Raw genomic sequence first — 14,303 nt, 5'->3', positions numbered from 1 at the left:
CCACTGTTGAGTTTTCCAAATTTGCTGGCATATTGAATGAAGCACTTTTACTGTATCATCTTTTAAGATTTTGAATAGCTCAGCTGGAATATTGTCACCTCCACTAGCTTTGTTGTTGCTCAGACTTCCTAAGGCCCATTTGACTTCACATTCCAGGATGTCTGGCTCGAGGTCAGTGACCACCCCATCGTGGTTATCAGGGAAGTTAAGCTCTTTCTTGTATAGTTCTTCTGTGTAATCTTGCCACTTCTTCTTAATCTCTTCTGCCTCTATTAGGTCCCTGCCATTTTATTCCTTTATCATGCCAAAATTTGGTATATTGATAGCACCAACTAAAGAGGAGGCTGTTTTGCTGCCACCTAATGGTAAAAAGACTAAGTGTCTCCTTGGGAACTGAGCGTGCTCCAGGCCTAAGCTCTGGGATGTGGCTCCAAGATGGAAGTCATGCAGAACCAAATGAAGGAACATACCAGTCCCGGTATCTCCCTCAGGGTGCAGGCTGCCCTTGTCACAGGTGCCACCAGTATGTTGATGATAAGAGTTCACACCAGGGTGGTTAATAAAGTACATGGCTTAAAGGCATGTCATGCAATTTTGTTTGTTTGGTTGTTTGTTTGGGTGGGCTAGGTGCCTTCTTGTGCTTTCGGAATCCAGATGATGTGACCCACCATGGGAGTGTGTCATGCAAGCCCAGGGAGCTTTTCCAGCCTTGCGAAATGGTTAGTGGGTAACCATTCCAGTCTTGCCTGCCACCCTTCAAGTGCTTTTGGGAGTGACTGACGGAGACTTCCCACCTGCTTGCCACAACTGCAATCCATGTGGGGCTCACTGCATCTTGGTTTTGGCTGGGTGTCAATCTGGCTTTCACAATTCCCACTCTGACTACGGTTGCCAGATTTTGGACCTAATTTTGCAATTAATTGTGGACATTATTTTACAAATTTTTATTGCCACCCTTTCACAACTGCAAATGGGTACAGTGCCACCTGAGACGAAAAGTAAGTTCATTCTGACCTTGGAACTGTTGGACGCCTGTCAAAAAACAAGCTGTCAAAGCATTCCCTGCATATGAATGTGGAGTGGTGCCTCAGTCCCCCCCTTTTGCAGCAAGATCATTGGCATTTGGGGTCGGGGAGCTCAGGTACCCCAAGAGTGCCTTTGGTTTTGCACTTGTTCCCAAGATTCTGCCATCTCAAGAACATGCAAAACTAGCAGACGTCCCATTTATAGGAGTAAGTACATTGACACCTGTCAAAGTTCTGTTTTAAAGTGAGATTTAGAAGGGGTTACTTTTTGCTTTTTTGTCTAGAAACTGTACAGATAGGTGGACTCTGTGTGACATTGCCATGAGAAGCTTCATTGCGGATCAGTCTACCAGTTCAGATGTATTATCCCTGCCCTTCTACCCACCCCCTGCCCCACCTGTCGAAAACCCTAAATGTCTTCAGTTTAAATGGAGCCAAATTGTGCTTGCCTGTGCTATTTTCCTGATTGGTACGAAATCATGCTTCCTTCCTTCAGCTAGCTCCATCGCAAACATTACATGCAATGAATATATATTAATGCAAAAACTTGGCTCCCACGCCCAGCCCCAGCATGATCATTAAGCCAATGAGCGGCCTTCTTTCATGCTGGGAGATACTTGCTGGAACATGTTGGTCCTGTGACATGCATTGCACATATCTGGCCATGCAGCATCTTTCGCAGAGATGAAACGCTGCTGAGGCAGGCTGTGTGTCTGGCTCCAGGAAGGACCATGGCCCAGTCTTTAGTCCTTGTCAATGTCTTCCTTTTCTTTATTGCAGCACTGCTTCTCTATCTCTATAGCAACACCTTCAGATATTACTTTAAGGTTTGTTATTTTAATGGCTGGATACTTGTCTGGTCTTTTGTTCTGCTTCCTATCATAGCACTTCGGGGAAGAGATGTGGCAAATGTAAGGTAAGTAAGAGGTTAGTACAGTTTGGTGGTGGTGGTGGTGGTGATATTTGGGGGCCATGAGACATTTTCTGTGTCCAGTGGCCATGAGGCATCTTCTGTGGGGCCATAGGATGCTGGATTCCCCCTCTGAGATGGGAGTCGGTGCTTTCCTGAGCTTCGGCCAGCCTCCTCTCCCCTTCCTAAGTATCATCTAAAAAATCCATCTAGAGAAATATGGGGGGAGGGGGAAATGACGATGGCCCCCTCCGTTCCTCCCACCTGCACTGAATGATCAGGAGCAACTTCCAGTTTAGTCAAGGGCACAATAGGTCTCAGCCCTTAGTGGCATTGTGCTGGGATACCATATAGGCGTTGGAGGGAGTGACACAGAGGGCCAAGCAGTCGGGTGGAACAGGAGCAAGAAGGGGAGGCTGTGGGAGAGAAGTATAGAGCTGTTGTGTAAAGACTAGAGTCCTGACATGGGTGAGGTCAGTGTGTGTGTAACTTAACGTAGAGAGTCGGTTCACTGTCGTATCCCATCTGTTATGTGGTACAGACCTTCTGGGACTGCTGCACTCCAGAATACAAATAGTGGAGTCGCCTGTTTGCAGACCCTGCTTCATAATGTTTTGCAGCTCAGCCCTGATGTTAGCTAGCCTGATAGCCCAGAACTTTTCTGATGGAAGCTTGGTTATACAAGAATAACCAAAGAGGGCTGGCCAGAGCAGGAAAGCCTTCTGCATGATTGCACCCTGGCCAGTGCAGCTCCAAAATAAGGCATCGTCCTGATGTGGGGGAGAAACTTGGGCAGGAGCGTTCTGTTGCTCTCATGTCCTGTTTGAGGGTTTCTCATGGGCAGCAGGTTGGCCACTCTGCGAGCAGAATGCTGGACTAGATGTGTGGGGCATAAAATGACTGAAACCAGAATCACAGGTCAAACAACAGAGAAAGGAGGAGAGCAGTAACATGGGATTTGCATTTCTCAGAAACTACTACTACTCCTGTCTAAGCCACAGATTTTCCTATCCACTCCCACAAAAAAATTACATTGCTACTTTGTACTTTCCTTACTTAATGGATTTTCTGCAGTTAAAAAGTTGGGAAAAGTCATGGGAAAACATGGGAGGATGACAACTAGAGGATGACAGCTGAACAAAAAAATGTGTGGAGGATGCATTGGCACTGCATTCTTGTCCAGTATCAACATCTGTGTGACGTCACACACCTTGTTTTGCCTCACATGGCCATATGGGGAGTTGTTTTAAGAACTGCACTACAGTTGTAGTCCGCCGTTCCTTTAAAATATTCAGAGCAATCTACAACATTCCTTCCTTTAATCCTCATCACAGCCCTATTAAGGTAGCTTAGGCTGAGGCAGCAGTTGGATTCACATGCTAGAGCAAGCAACCCTGCATGGTCACACACCTTGTTTTGCCTCACATGGCCATATGGGGAGTTGTTTTAAGAACTGCACTACAGTTGTAGTCCGCCGTTCCTTTAAAATATTCAGAGCAATCTACAACATTCCTTCCTTTAATCCTCATCACAGCCCTATTAAGGTAGCTTAGGCTGAGGCAGCAGTTGGATTCACATGCTAGAGCAAGCAACCCTGCATGGATTCCATGGTGCACAATTTTTCGCCTGGATGTGGCTGATGGATGATTAAGTGGCTTCCATGCTGGCATGGTTTCTGTCCTCCTGATGGTGCATCCCATAAGCCACCACGCCTGAAATTCCCATGCTGGATGGCTGGAGCAGCTCCTGTAGTAGTTGCTGCTCCTTCCAGGGGATTCTGTGGTACGTGCATATGAGGACTGTGGAAACTATGATGCCAGGTTTGGATAATCAAAGAAACCATGGTCAAGTGGGGAAACCATAGAACAGACCATTGTTTCTTACTGTGGTTTCTAAAAACCAATGTATGATGCTGAAATACTATGACGGTGCAGACAACTCAACAGCCCATCCTGCACAAAAACCCGCTGTGGTTTGCTGTCATGCAAACCTGCCCAGTGTGACTAACACAAGATAACCAGATGAACCTCATGGGTGAGCAGAGATTTGAACTTGGGTCTCCGCAGTCCTGTGCAACATTCTTCACTACATCATGCTAGTGGCCTGCAGAGCCATGTTCAAATCCCCACCACCTGAGAAGTTCATCTAGTGACTTTGGGCCCCTGCAAATAAGCAGACAAGGAGTGTACAATCTTTTTGGCCCCCAAGGTAACACTGGCTGCTTAGTGCTGTGCATGTACCTGGGCAAATGTACACACTTTCACACTCATTCTCTCTTCCTCTCTCTCTCACACACACATACACTGGTTTCCTGGAGGTGGGAGGCTGCAGCTTCCTCCTCCTCCTAGCCTTCCCTGATCTGATTGTGGCTTTGCTATTATCAGCAGCAAAGCAGCATTCCTGCCAGCAAATGTGCTGTAAATCTGCTGCTCTGGTTTTTGGGGAAGTGGAGGCTGTATAAATCCTGTGCACTGTGCTTCTTGCACCCCTGGAACAGGCTATAGCAGACAGCTGTCCTGTTCATAAAATTCTTCCTCTGTTCTTCAGCTGATAATCGAAAAGTGCATCAGTGTGCTCTCTCTCTCTCTCTCTCTCTGTTGATTTAGAATCCTTCGCTTCATGATGCTCCCTTTGAAATACCTCTATGGTATTAAGATCAATGTGCAGGGTGCTACAAACCTAAGCCTGCAAGGGCCATATGTCATGGTCTGCAATCATCAACGCAATCTGGATTTCCTCGGTATGTTGGCTCCATGTTCACGCTTTGATCGTTTTCATTCATTGAGTTGGGAAGGCCAGAAAGGCGGTGTGCTATGAGCCAGGAGTGGTCCATACACATGTCTACCTATAAAAGAGTAATCAATGGACGCCAGTGGGAAAATTACCAAAAGCAGTAGCAATGCAGAAATCCTTCGCTACTGGGGTCAAGGATAGATTGATGGCTTAATGTGGAAGTACAGGAGTACTAAAATATAAGCATTAAGGGGGTTTAGATAGCTTATTTTGAATTGGCCACAAAATGTAACAAATCAGTGAAGTTACAGAAGACAGACAAAGGTCACCAAATCACCAATCCAGGTCACTGACCAGGTCATGGTGTACCCCCTGCCCCACCCCACCCCCAGCAAAACCCTCCAAAAAAACCTTCCCTGACCCAAAATGCAACTGACATTTCATACCTGACCATGAGCAAAACCAGTCTAAGCATGATCAAAATAGAAATGCAGCAAGGTCCATCACCTCTGGTTTTAGCCGGAACAAGCAACTTTTAGCCTTCCAGATGTTTTGGCTTATAACTCCCATTATCCTGCACCACTGGCTGGCCTGACTAGGGCTGATGGGAGCTGTAGGTCAAAATATATGGAAGGCCAGGCATTTGCCACTCCTGGCCTCCTATCTTGAATACTGTTTCCTGTAGCTGCTGAGCAAACTCATGGGTGACCCTTCCTGACAATGGACCGAGCAAAGTGGTGCTGAAAGGAATGAGGCACAGCCACTAGTCCTCAGGAGGTTCTGGCCATCCCAGTCTCTGTTTATTACATTTCCTCCCCAACACTCTTCCTGCTTCCTCCTGTTTCCTCCTCACAAGAATCCTGTGAGGAAGTGTAGACAAAAACACATAGGAATATATACTGTCCACTCCCTCTGAGCAACTCCAGGTACTTTTCTCCTCAGAGCAACACTATGACACAAGTTATGTGTGACTAATTTAAAACCATTCTGAGAGAATGGTGGCTACGCAGGGATTTGAACCTGGTCCTTGGTAACTACCACCCCTTCCTGCATCTGACACTGGGAAGGTCACTTCATGACACTGTATGAGAAGGCCGGGTGGCAGATAGTTAGGTTTCATGCACCTTTCTTCCCAGGGATGTTCCAGATCTTGCCAGAGAGAAGCACCCTTATGGTTAAGAAGGAGGTCCTACACTATTTGGCCACTGGTGTGCTCTGCTGGCTGAGTGGCTTCATTTTCATTGACTACAAGAAGAGAGAAGAAACGATCAGGATACTTGCAGCAACAGCAGACACCATGGTTCGAGACAAGGTGAGTAAGGAGCTGGGATGCATATCCCTGCTGCACAACCATCAAGAGCCCAACTGGGCCTTCTGTGTTCCTGCACTCAGAGGCAGCTATATACCAACCATAATACAGGCGGGGACTGAACTCACAACAATGAGACCCCATAGTCCAGTTCTCCAAAAGTAAATATTGTTGTTTCCATCCACAGAATATTAAGAACTAAGGTCTGAGCTGAAAGAGTTACACCCAGGAGGGTTCTGCATGATGGAGATGGTCCACGTTACATGCTTATTCATAGGAAAAGCAGGTCTCTGCCTCACGGGCCCCCAGTCAGCATGCCTATGGATGGGTCTGGGGTTGCCACGTCTTAAACTCCATGACTTTACGGCCTCCATGCAACTGACCCATGTGGTCAACTTTCAGAACTGCAGCTAGGAATGTGTCGTTCTTGTACAGTGAGCACCTCTCAGGCGCTGGTTTACTCTGGGGCAGGAAGGGCTAAAAAGGCTTTTGATGGAGGCAGCAGGGCCCTTGCCTGAGCAACAAGGTCCCCCCATCTTCCTGGTATCCTGGTCATTCTTTCCTGCCTCCTTCCAAAGAGAACAGGACAGAAGCTTTATAACTAAAAGGCTTTTAAAAGTTAAAACTGGGCAGCTAAGCTGGCTTTGTAGTACAGGAGAGGGGTATTGCAGAAGTCACTAACAAAAGAAATAAGCAAAGTTAGAGCTCTTGAATGAGAAGAAGTTAATTCCAAACTGAAAAAGCAAACCACACCTGTCAGGTGGTCCCTCCTGTTCCAGAGCTAACTGAAGCGTCTGACAATTATCAGCTGATCTGCCAGCTTAACTGAGCATTGTGGCCTTGGATGAATGATATCCACCCCGCTGCAGTGGCACACTCACTAAACTTTCCAAGAGAATTTGACACTGTCCGATTCTCAGTGACGGCCTGGGTCCATTGACCTCGTAGACATTTCAGCTGCAGATTCTGCCCCTGTCCCCTTCATTGGGATCAGAATCTGTATCCACAGCCTTTGAAATGTCTTGTATAGGATGAGCGGGCACAGTCCCTACACCTGGCTGCAGTGTTAGGACTAACCCAAGGCATTTTGCTGCCTGCAGCAGAGTGGCACTTAAGACCCCATCCCCTAAAACCCACAGTATGTGGTATCTAAGGCCAACCAAGTTATCTTGGCACCAGAGGCAAAATAATAAAAGAATTAGCATCTCTTCCTGGCAGGAAAAGCAACAATATTAAAAAGAACTAGCAATTGGGTCCCTTTCCATGGCACAACCAGCACCCCTGCCGTCTCATGCTGCCTAGTTGCAGGGCCAGGCTGGCCTGCTGTGTTTCTGTGCACTGCTCAGTTCTGACTCCTGATTCTGCCCTTGGCTTCTGGTTTCTCTATGACAGCTGCCTCTGGCTTGGCCCTGACAGGGTCTATCCACAAACAGCTTCCAGGCAGTCAGGAATCTTTCCAAGCCTGGGTTTAATGTGTGGGTGTTGCGGATGAAGTTACTGGATTATGTGATGTCCTGGGTGCCGAATGAGGTCTTGCTGTCCCCTTTGCTCCTTGGAGAAGCTTGAATGAAGCTTGAATGAACCCCATGATGTTTATCAAAGGAAAGCAGGCAATCCGTTCTTGCCTCTGGCCTGTGGAACTAGTTGAACAAGCAAAGCTGGATGGCATAGGCAGGTGGTTTGCTTCCAGTTCCAGGAGGAGGAAGACATAAACTCACTTGATGCGTGAAGAAAACTCAGAATAGACTGGGCCACTGCCTGTTCTGGCTGGGAAGGTTTTTCAGACCAATGTTTGTTTGACTGGTGCTTCCTGTTCTCAACTGATTGGCCACGAACATTTCTCCGACACTAGGAAAATAGAGTATGCGTCACTGAGACTGGTGAAAATAAACTGGGAGGAATCACAGGCAAGTGAGAGATTATTGTTGTTGTTGTTGTTGTTGTTGTTATTAAAACATTTCTATGCCGCCCCTTGCCGAAGAATGAGGTTGGTTGGCTTCTGTTTTCACTTGAGGATATTTCTTTCAATATTCTTCTTCCAATTCCATCCAGCTACGAATCTGGGTGTTCCCTGAAGGCACTCAAAACTGTGAACCTACCATGTTGCCTTTCAAAAGCGAGGCCTTCCATTTGGCTGTGCAAGCCCAGGTGAGAACATCCAGCTTCCCTTCAGCCTTGCCTGTCACTTATCCACATATCCTCTCCACTAGAGGTGCAGAACCTCAGGCCAAATTTCTCCCTCTGGGTTTCCCTAGAATTCTGTGCATTCTGAAAGGGTGAAATGCCTCTCCTGAGGCTTAGTTGCTGGTGGTAAGAGCTTTAAAACAAAATGTGTCTGTATTTGGGGGGTTTGTCCTATCTCCCTTTCGACTTTGGCCCCACTTTCCACTTGAAGGAGGTCCCAGTGGAATTTGACCCTCAGGCCAGAACTGATTCTACATCTCTGCTCATTACCATTGCCAAGACCAAGCTCATTTTCCAAGTACCTACCAGTATACAGCCAAGATGGCATTATCCACACACAAAAGGGTTGTGTTGGCTGGACCTGGCCCAAATATTCTCAATACTTATGGTATCAGTCATTGGCCAAATCCAATGAACTTCAGGCACCAAGAAAATATTAAAAATCTTCCACTGGAAGAATAGGCTTCACCTTTTCCAGGATGTGCTGTGTGTTTTTAATTTAGTTCTTTATCGCCATTTATTATTTATTTAGTGTATGATAGGTTCATGACAAGAGGAAAAGTAAATATATACACATACAGTGGTACCTTGGCTCACAAACTTAATCCATTCCAGGACTCTGGTCATGACCCAAATTGGTTGTGAGCGAAGTTAAACTTCCCCATAAGGTTCAATGTAATAAGGTTAATCCGTTCTGTAACCATTTTTTAAATCAGAAAAATGTGAACACCCAAAGCGGTGTTTGTGACCCAAGTCAAAAATTTTCAGAAATTTTGTTCGTGACCCGATTTGTTCGTGAACCAAGGTGTTTGTGAGCCGAGGTACCATTGTAATCTGCACAAATATATACAAAACTTCTGCAGTAGCCTCATAACTGAATGTCTAATTCAGCTAACCAGGCGTTTGCCTCTGGTGTTGCTTCATGCAGATCTTCTAAGGAGCCCGGAAATGCACGTTTTGGGCATTCTTGAACAATGTTTGATAGTTTGCACATTGGCACCACAGTTGCAAAAAGGAGAATCTTCCCATCCCCGCTGATACAGAGCAGAGGCACTCCTTCCAGTATCACATCTAATTCTGTTCAATTTCATCCAGACAGAGTAAGGCAGGTTAGAGCCAGGGAGTTCTGTCTCTATGAAGACACTGCATGGCATCATTGTTCCCACACGGCTTTCTGTCTGAAGATGCTGGAAGGCGGCTGCCAGGTGCAGGGAGCAGACCTGAAGCAGCAAGTGGCCTTTATGCCCAGTTACATGAAAAGACAGAGGAGAAAACCCCTTAGCTCTGGTTAATAAAAAGTAGCAACCTTTTCTCCTCACAAAAGGGCTTTTGAATTTTATCCCACTGAAGGCAGAATCAATATTTGATAGGTATTTTTGCTGCACCACCACGAATGCCAAAAAACCCCTTTGTATCAGCAGGCTTAGGGAAACCCAGACATCTGTAGGAATTCAAAACATTTTAAAAACCACAACGGCCTAAGAGGGGGACTCTAAAAAATGTGCAATGAAAACTCAGCATGCTCAGTGTGCATGGAAAGCTAATTTTGGGGACAGGTAGGGGATGGAGTGGAATGGGAGAGGGAGAGAGAGGCTGAAACCCTGAATGGGAGCTTTCTACTGCAACCGTTTGTCACCAATTCTACCTGTAAAGCTTATAAGCCACTGTTTGATTGATGATTGCCACTGTTTTAATATATTTACTTCAAGTTCTGAATCAGATACTTTGTTAAATAAGCTGGGGTGGTTCAAGCCAGGAATACTTCCCCCACAACCAATTCCACCCTCCCCCCGACCAACTGGGCCAGCCCTCGTCAACGTGGTGCTCACCAAAAATGTTGGACTGCAACACCCAGATGCAGCTCAGGGCCTCAGGAGGGTGCCTGGCTAGGGAAGGCTGCTCCTCCTAAACCTCCGAATTATGCTGCTCCATGATCTGCTTCCTGGCTCACCCTGAACTCTGCCCATAATTTGTGGGGGTCAGCATATGCCATGTCTAGTTTGCATGATGTCCAAACCCAGCCAGTTTAGGTTATTCACAGGTAAACAGCCCAAAGATAACCAAATTGTAGGTTGCTGTTTAAAAGTCGATCTCTCCTCCTTGCGCAAGAAGACATGAGCATTGTTTAGATCATGACTATCATTATGTGTGACCAAGGTCAGCATAAGCAGCTTCTGTGTTGCTAATGCCATGTTCATTATGTGTACACAGGTGCCCATTGTTCCTGTGGTGATATCCTCCTACCAGCAGTTCTTCAATAAGAAGATCAAAAAGTTCACAACAGGTAGCTCAAGTGGGAGAGGAATGGGGAAGAAATGCACTTCTGTGGTGCTGCCTGAGGCTGGAACAAGATGTGATGAAGCAAGCACAGCTCTCCAAGCTGCCATGTTTGCGGGGCAGAATGTGCTCATTTAACCTGCCTCCATTTTCCTCTGGGTTACTGATGGCTTCTAAACAGGACAGCTATAGATTACTTCAGGGTCAGAGGCAGTATGGATTTCAATACCACTTGCTGGGCAACACAAGAATGTCAGGGTGTGGGTTGTGGGCAGCAGGGTATTAGACAGATGCACCGGGGCCCAGGCAAGTCCAGAGTCCAGTAATCAGTCCAGTAACAACTCCAAGTTGTAATCCCAAACAAGCCAAGGTCAGAACTGAGTGCAGGCTGTGGAGCAAGGTGAGGTATAGTCTGATAAGCAGAACATCAGAACAGGCCAGAGGTTAGGAACGAGTGAAACAAGGAACAGGAGCAACAAGATGCAAGCACGGGAGCAGGCGACAGCACCCTGGGGACCAGTGTTGCTGAGGCAGCTGCTAGCTAGAGGGAAGGGCCTGCCGTTGCACATCTGTTCCCCCAGGGCTCCCAGGTGGTCCTCATCAGGGCATTGGCAGCGGCAGCAGAGTCTGGGCCTGTTATCCTGGTGCTGGCTCTGGAGCTACCCAGGCCCTAACATAGAGGGAGGGTGCTGTTGTGTTCCTGCCCCACTTGTAGGCAGGGCCTGACAGACGCGTGGGCCTGACGGGCACTTGCCCATGGGCCCCGTACTGATCTGTGTATGTTAACCCTTGGGAAATTGGAAAACTTCCAAAATTAACAGTCGTTGTAGTTGTCGTAGGGGCCCCAGGACACTGCTTTGCCTGGGGCCCATAATGCTGTTAAGACGGCCCTGCTTGTAGGCTTTCTACTGGGGCATTTGGCTGGTCACTGTGGGAACAGAAAGATGGACTAGGCCAACCTTTGGTCTGTTCCAGCTTGGTTCTTGCTATGAACCTCATGGCAGCTTGCAACATACCTTAACATGGCCCACAACATAAATTCAATACGGTTTGTAAAAAAGAGAAAGTACAGAAAGCTCACAGGATAGATCAGAGGCTATAAACACTGGGCAGTCGCATTAACTGTCGGTGTAGCAGACTGAAAATGTCTTAAACAGAAGGCTGGCCCTCTCAGGAGGCAGGATCAGTGCCCCCCTCAGGCAGAGGATTGGGTGTGCCTACTTCTGGGAGATCCAGTGCTGGGTGCGTCAGAGAGCCGTTTGCTGCACCAGAAAGGAGCAGTTGTGGCTTTTCAGAGCTACAGCAGTCCCTGCTGCCGCCACCCACCTACATCTCACTCTGTGTAACGCAAAAGCACCTAGCGTGACTCTCCACAGCGCCTACCTAGCTAGATAACTAGTTCTGAGGGGTCCTTTTCCAGAGTGAGGCATGGGGACAGAGGAGACCCTGAGGACTACCTGTATCGCCACGAGAGATACTCAGAGCAAGATAGTGAGCAGCAGGTGGAGGTAGCAGCTCACGCTCCCCCAGCAGCACTGGGTGCAACAGCTCATCCGCCCCCCGCCCCCCGCACACTGGAGGCAGTTTGGCTCCTTTGTAGAAGTGACTAGGCAGGTTCCAGCTCAACATCAGAGTGTAGTAACACTCCAGGGTGTCAGTACTACTTGAGACCTTTCACAGGAACCGTCAGGGACATCACCATGACTACGGCTCCAAAACAGCACTGCCAGCCCAAAGCCTATGGTGAGGGGAACAGAGCCGCATTTGTTCTACTAGAAGGAAGGGCCCATGTTTCATGCAAAGCAGGGGACATCTGAGTTTAAGTTCATCTTCATCCCACATTTCATCACTGCTAAGTGTATGGAATATTCTGATGCAGCAGTTCCTCTGTTTTGGCCTCTTCCCAGGGGAAGTGACAATCCGGATTCTTCCACCAATGAAGACTGCAGGACTCAGTCAATCTGATGTCCCAGAATTAAGGGACTGTGTGTGGGAGACCATGCTTTCAGCTGTCCACGAGCTATCTGGAGGTCCTAGGAAGCAAACATGCATCCCCCAAGAGGAAAACAGCCAAGCAACCTAACTGGCCTCAGTGGCTGAGTCAGCACACCTGCTGGACCAGGAAAACTACATGCGATCAACCGAGATGCTAGAGCCTCTTGAAATTCTCTGTACTGTTTGTGGGCAGAGAAGCTGGGGGTGGGAGGTGGGGTCAATTCACTACATTTTTCCAGGAGGAGGAGGAGGAGGAGGAGGAGGAATTCTCCAGCAGTTTCTCAGAGTGGGGCTCACCACTAGCAGTTACTGTAACACAACTTGGTTCTTTTCCCCCAACAGAAGCGGCAACATCAGCAACTCTACCGGCAGCCTGGCATCTTTCACCATGCCCCATATGTAGAATTGTTCTGGAGCAGGCTCAACAGGGTGGGAGCAGGGAGAAAGGCAGAAACACCTTTTTTTTTAATGGAGAAAATTATTCAGAGTGGCCTTTGTTTTCTGTGGGGCTAAGAGAAAATCTCAGAACTTTTCTCAGAAAAACTTCTGTCGAGAAATTTCAGCTCCATACTAGCTGCCGTTCTTCAGGGCTGAGTGCCTTCCCAAGTGTTTTTTTGAGGACTAGCTGCATGACAGGCAGAGGCAATGATTGCCTGCCTCTCCTCACAAACACCACCCTCTGGGCCACAAGGAGGGACAGGTAAACAAGTGAGTTGCAGTGATGAAGAAGAGGAGCCACTCTGGAGACTTTTGTCACTGGGTCACTGCTTGGTATGCAGCTTTGGCAAGTCCCCCACCATGTGTATTTTTGACACCAGCCCTGTAATCTGTCACTCCCCACCACCAACTTCTCTGTCTCTTCTGAGCTTAGCTACAACCTTAACAGTGGATGAGAGTAAACTGGATTTCCCCTGCAACAAAATATTCTTGCAAGCTATCTCTGTTCTACTTGAAAATATTTTGAGGTTGCTTGGTCTAACAGGCCACTAAGACCCATAATCTTCTGATGGAGATGAAAAGTGCTGGAACTGGTTTGCTGATATGGTCTAATAGAAGTGCCTGCAATCTAATTGGGAAGGCAGGTGTGTGCGTTGTCACACCGTCACAATGACTGCCACTCTTCAAAATTTACCATGGCACCTCTGCTTATACTCCTTCTCCTTCCCCACAAGCTTGTAGTGGGTGTGATAGTGGTGGCAGTAAGAGAAAATGTTGTGTGCCCAAATTGGTCAATTAGCCTATTTTTTTTCTTCTGCCATGAAAGGGACTTCCCTTTTTCTATCTCATTCTTATTTTTTTCTTTAAGGGTATATTTGAGCTTCTTTGAGGGTGTTTGAGCTTACCTTACCATTGTGAAGTGGTTAAGAGTTCTCAGTCGATTTCGTGTGTGTGTGTGTGTGTGTGTGTGTGTGTGTGTGTGTGTGTGTGTGTGTTATAATGTACAACTGCAGCTTTTCGGCTGCCAGCACTCCCTGATCTGAAAATGCCCTGACTGGAATGAGATTAGATTAGGGAGGCCCTGAAGTCTTTAACTGGAGTGTGGGAAGCCAGGGAGGCTACCAGAGAGATTAGTATACTATGAAAGACAAGACACTCATAACTTACTCCATGGCTACCTCATAATCAATTCAAACAGAAGAACCCCAACCCTGAGAATTTCAATGAAATTACATTTGCCTTTGAACATATTTTCAAAAGTAACTTCTATCAAACAGTATGGAACACTTGGGGGGAAAAGTGGAAGACAGTTGGAAAGAATGCAAGAGCTATGACGTCCTTCCCCTATACAACATTTTCTGGGTGCATTTTCCGGCGTGAGCTCTGTTTTCCTTGTGCTTGCTCTCTCACTCATCTCCCAGTCAGCCCTGGA

At 47.2% G+C, this 14,303-nt stretch overlaps 1 protein-coding gene across 1 annotated transcript; it reads left to right on the top strand.

Annotated features, from left to right (window-relative positions):
- Positions 1-970: 970 nt before the first annotated feature.
- LOC123034396 (1-acyl-sn-glycerol-3-phosphate acyltransferase alpha-like) lies at positions 971-12,521 on the top strand. The gene is made up of 7 exons (XM_044451722.1): positions 971-998; positions 1,806-1,941; positions 4,542-4,675; positions 5,805-5,980; positions 8,030-8,125; positions 10,373-10,445; positions 12,346-12,521. The coding sequence occupies exons 1-7, from the start codon at positions 971-973 to the stop codon at positions 12,519-12,521; spliced, it is 819 nt and encodes a 272-aa protein (XP_044307657.1).
- The last annotated feature ends 1,782 nt before the right edge of the window (positions 12,522-14,303 follow it).

Source organism: Varanus komodoensis, unplaced genomic scaffold, assembly GCF_004798865.1.
Source record: "Varanus komodoensis strain SLA01 unplaced genomic scaffold, ASM479886v1 scaffold6_4, whole genome shotgun sequence".
Taxonomy (NCBI): Eukaryota; Metazoa; Chordata; class Lepidosauria; order Squamata; family Varanidae; genus Varanus; species Varanus komodoensis.
The sequence above is the reverse complement of the archived record's forward strand: the minus strand, read 5'-3'. Positions and strand labels throughout refer to the sequence as shown.

What these genes read in the sequence shown, in the direction of transcription:
- LOC123034396 (XM_044451722.1), top strand. Translation starts at nt 971, where the DNA reads ATGGGTACAGTGCCACCTGAGACGAAAA. An exon ending in AGTGCCACCTGAGACGAAAA is followed by an intron (nt 999 to 1,805) that starts GTAAGTTCATTC and finishes TCTTTATTGCAG; the next exon opens with CACTGCTTCTCTATCTCTAT. An exon ending in AGAGATGTGGCAAATGTAAG is followed by an intron (nt 1,942 to 4,541) that starts GTAAGTAAGAGG and finishes CTGTTGATTTAG; the next exon opens with AATCCTTCGCTTCATGATGC.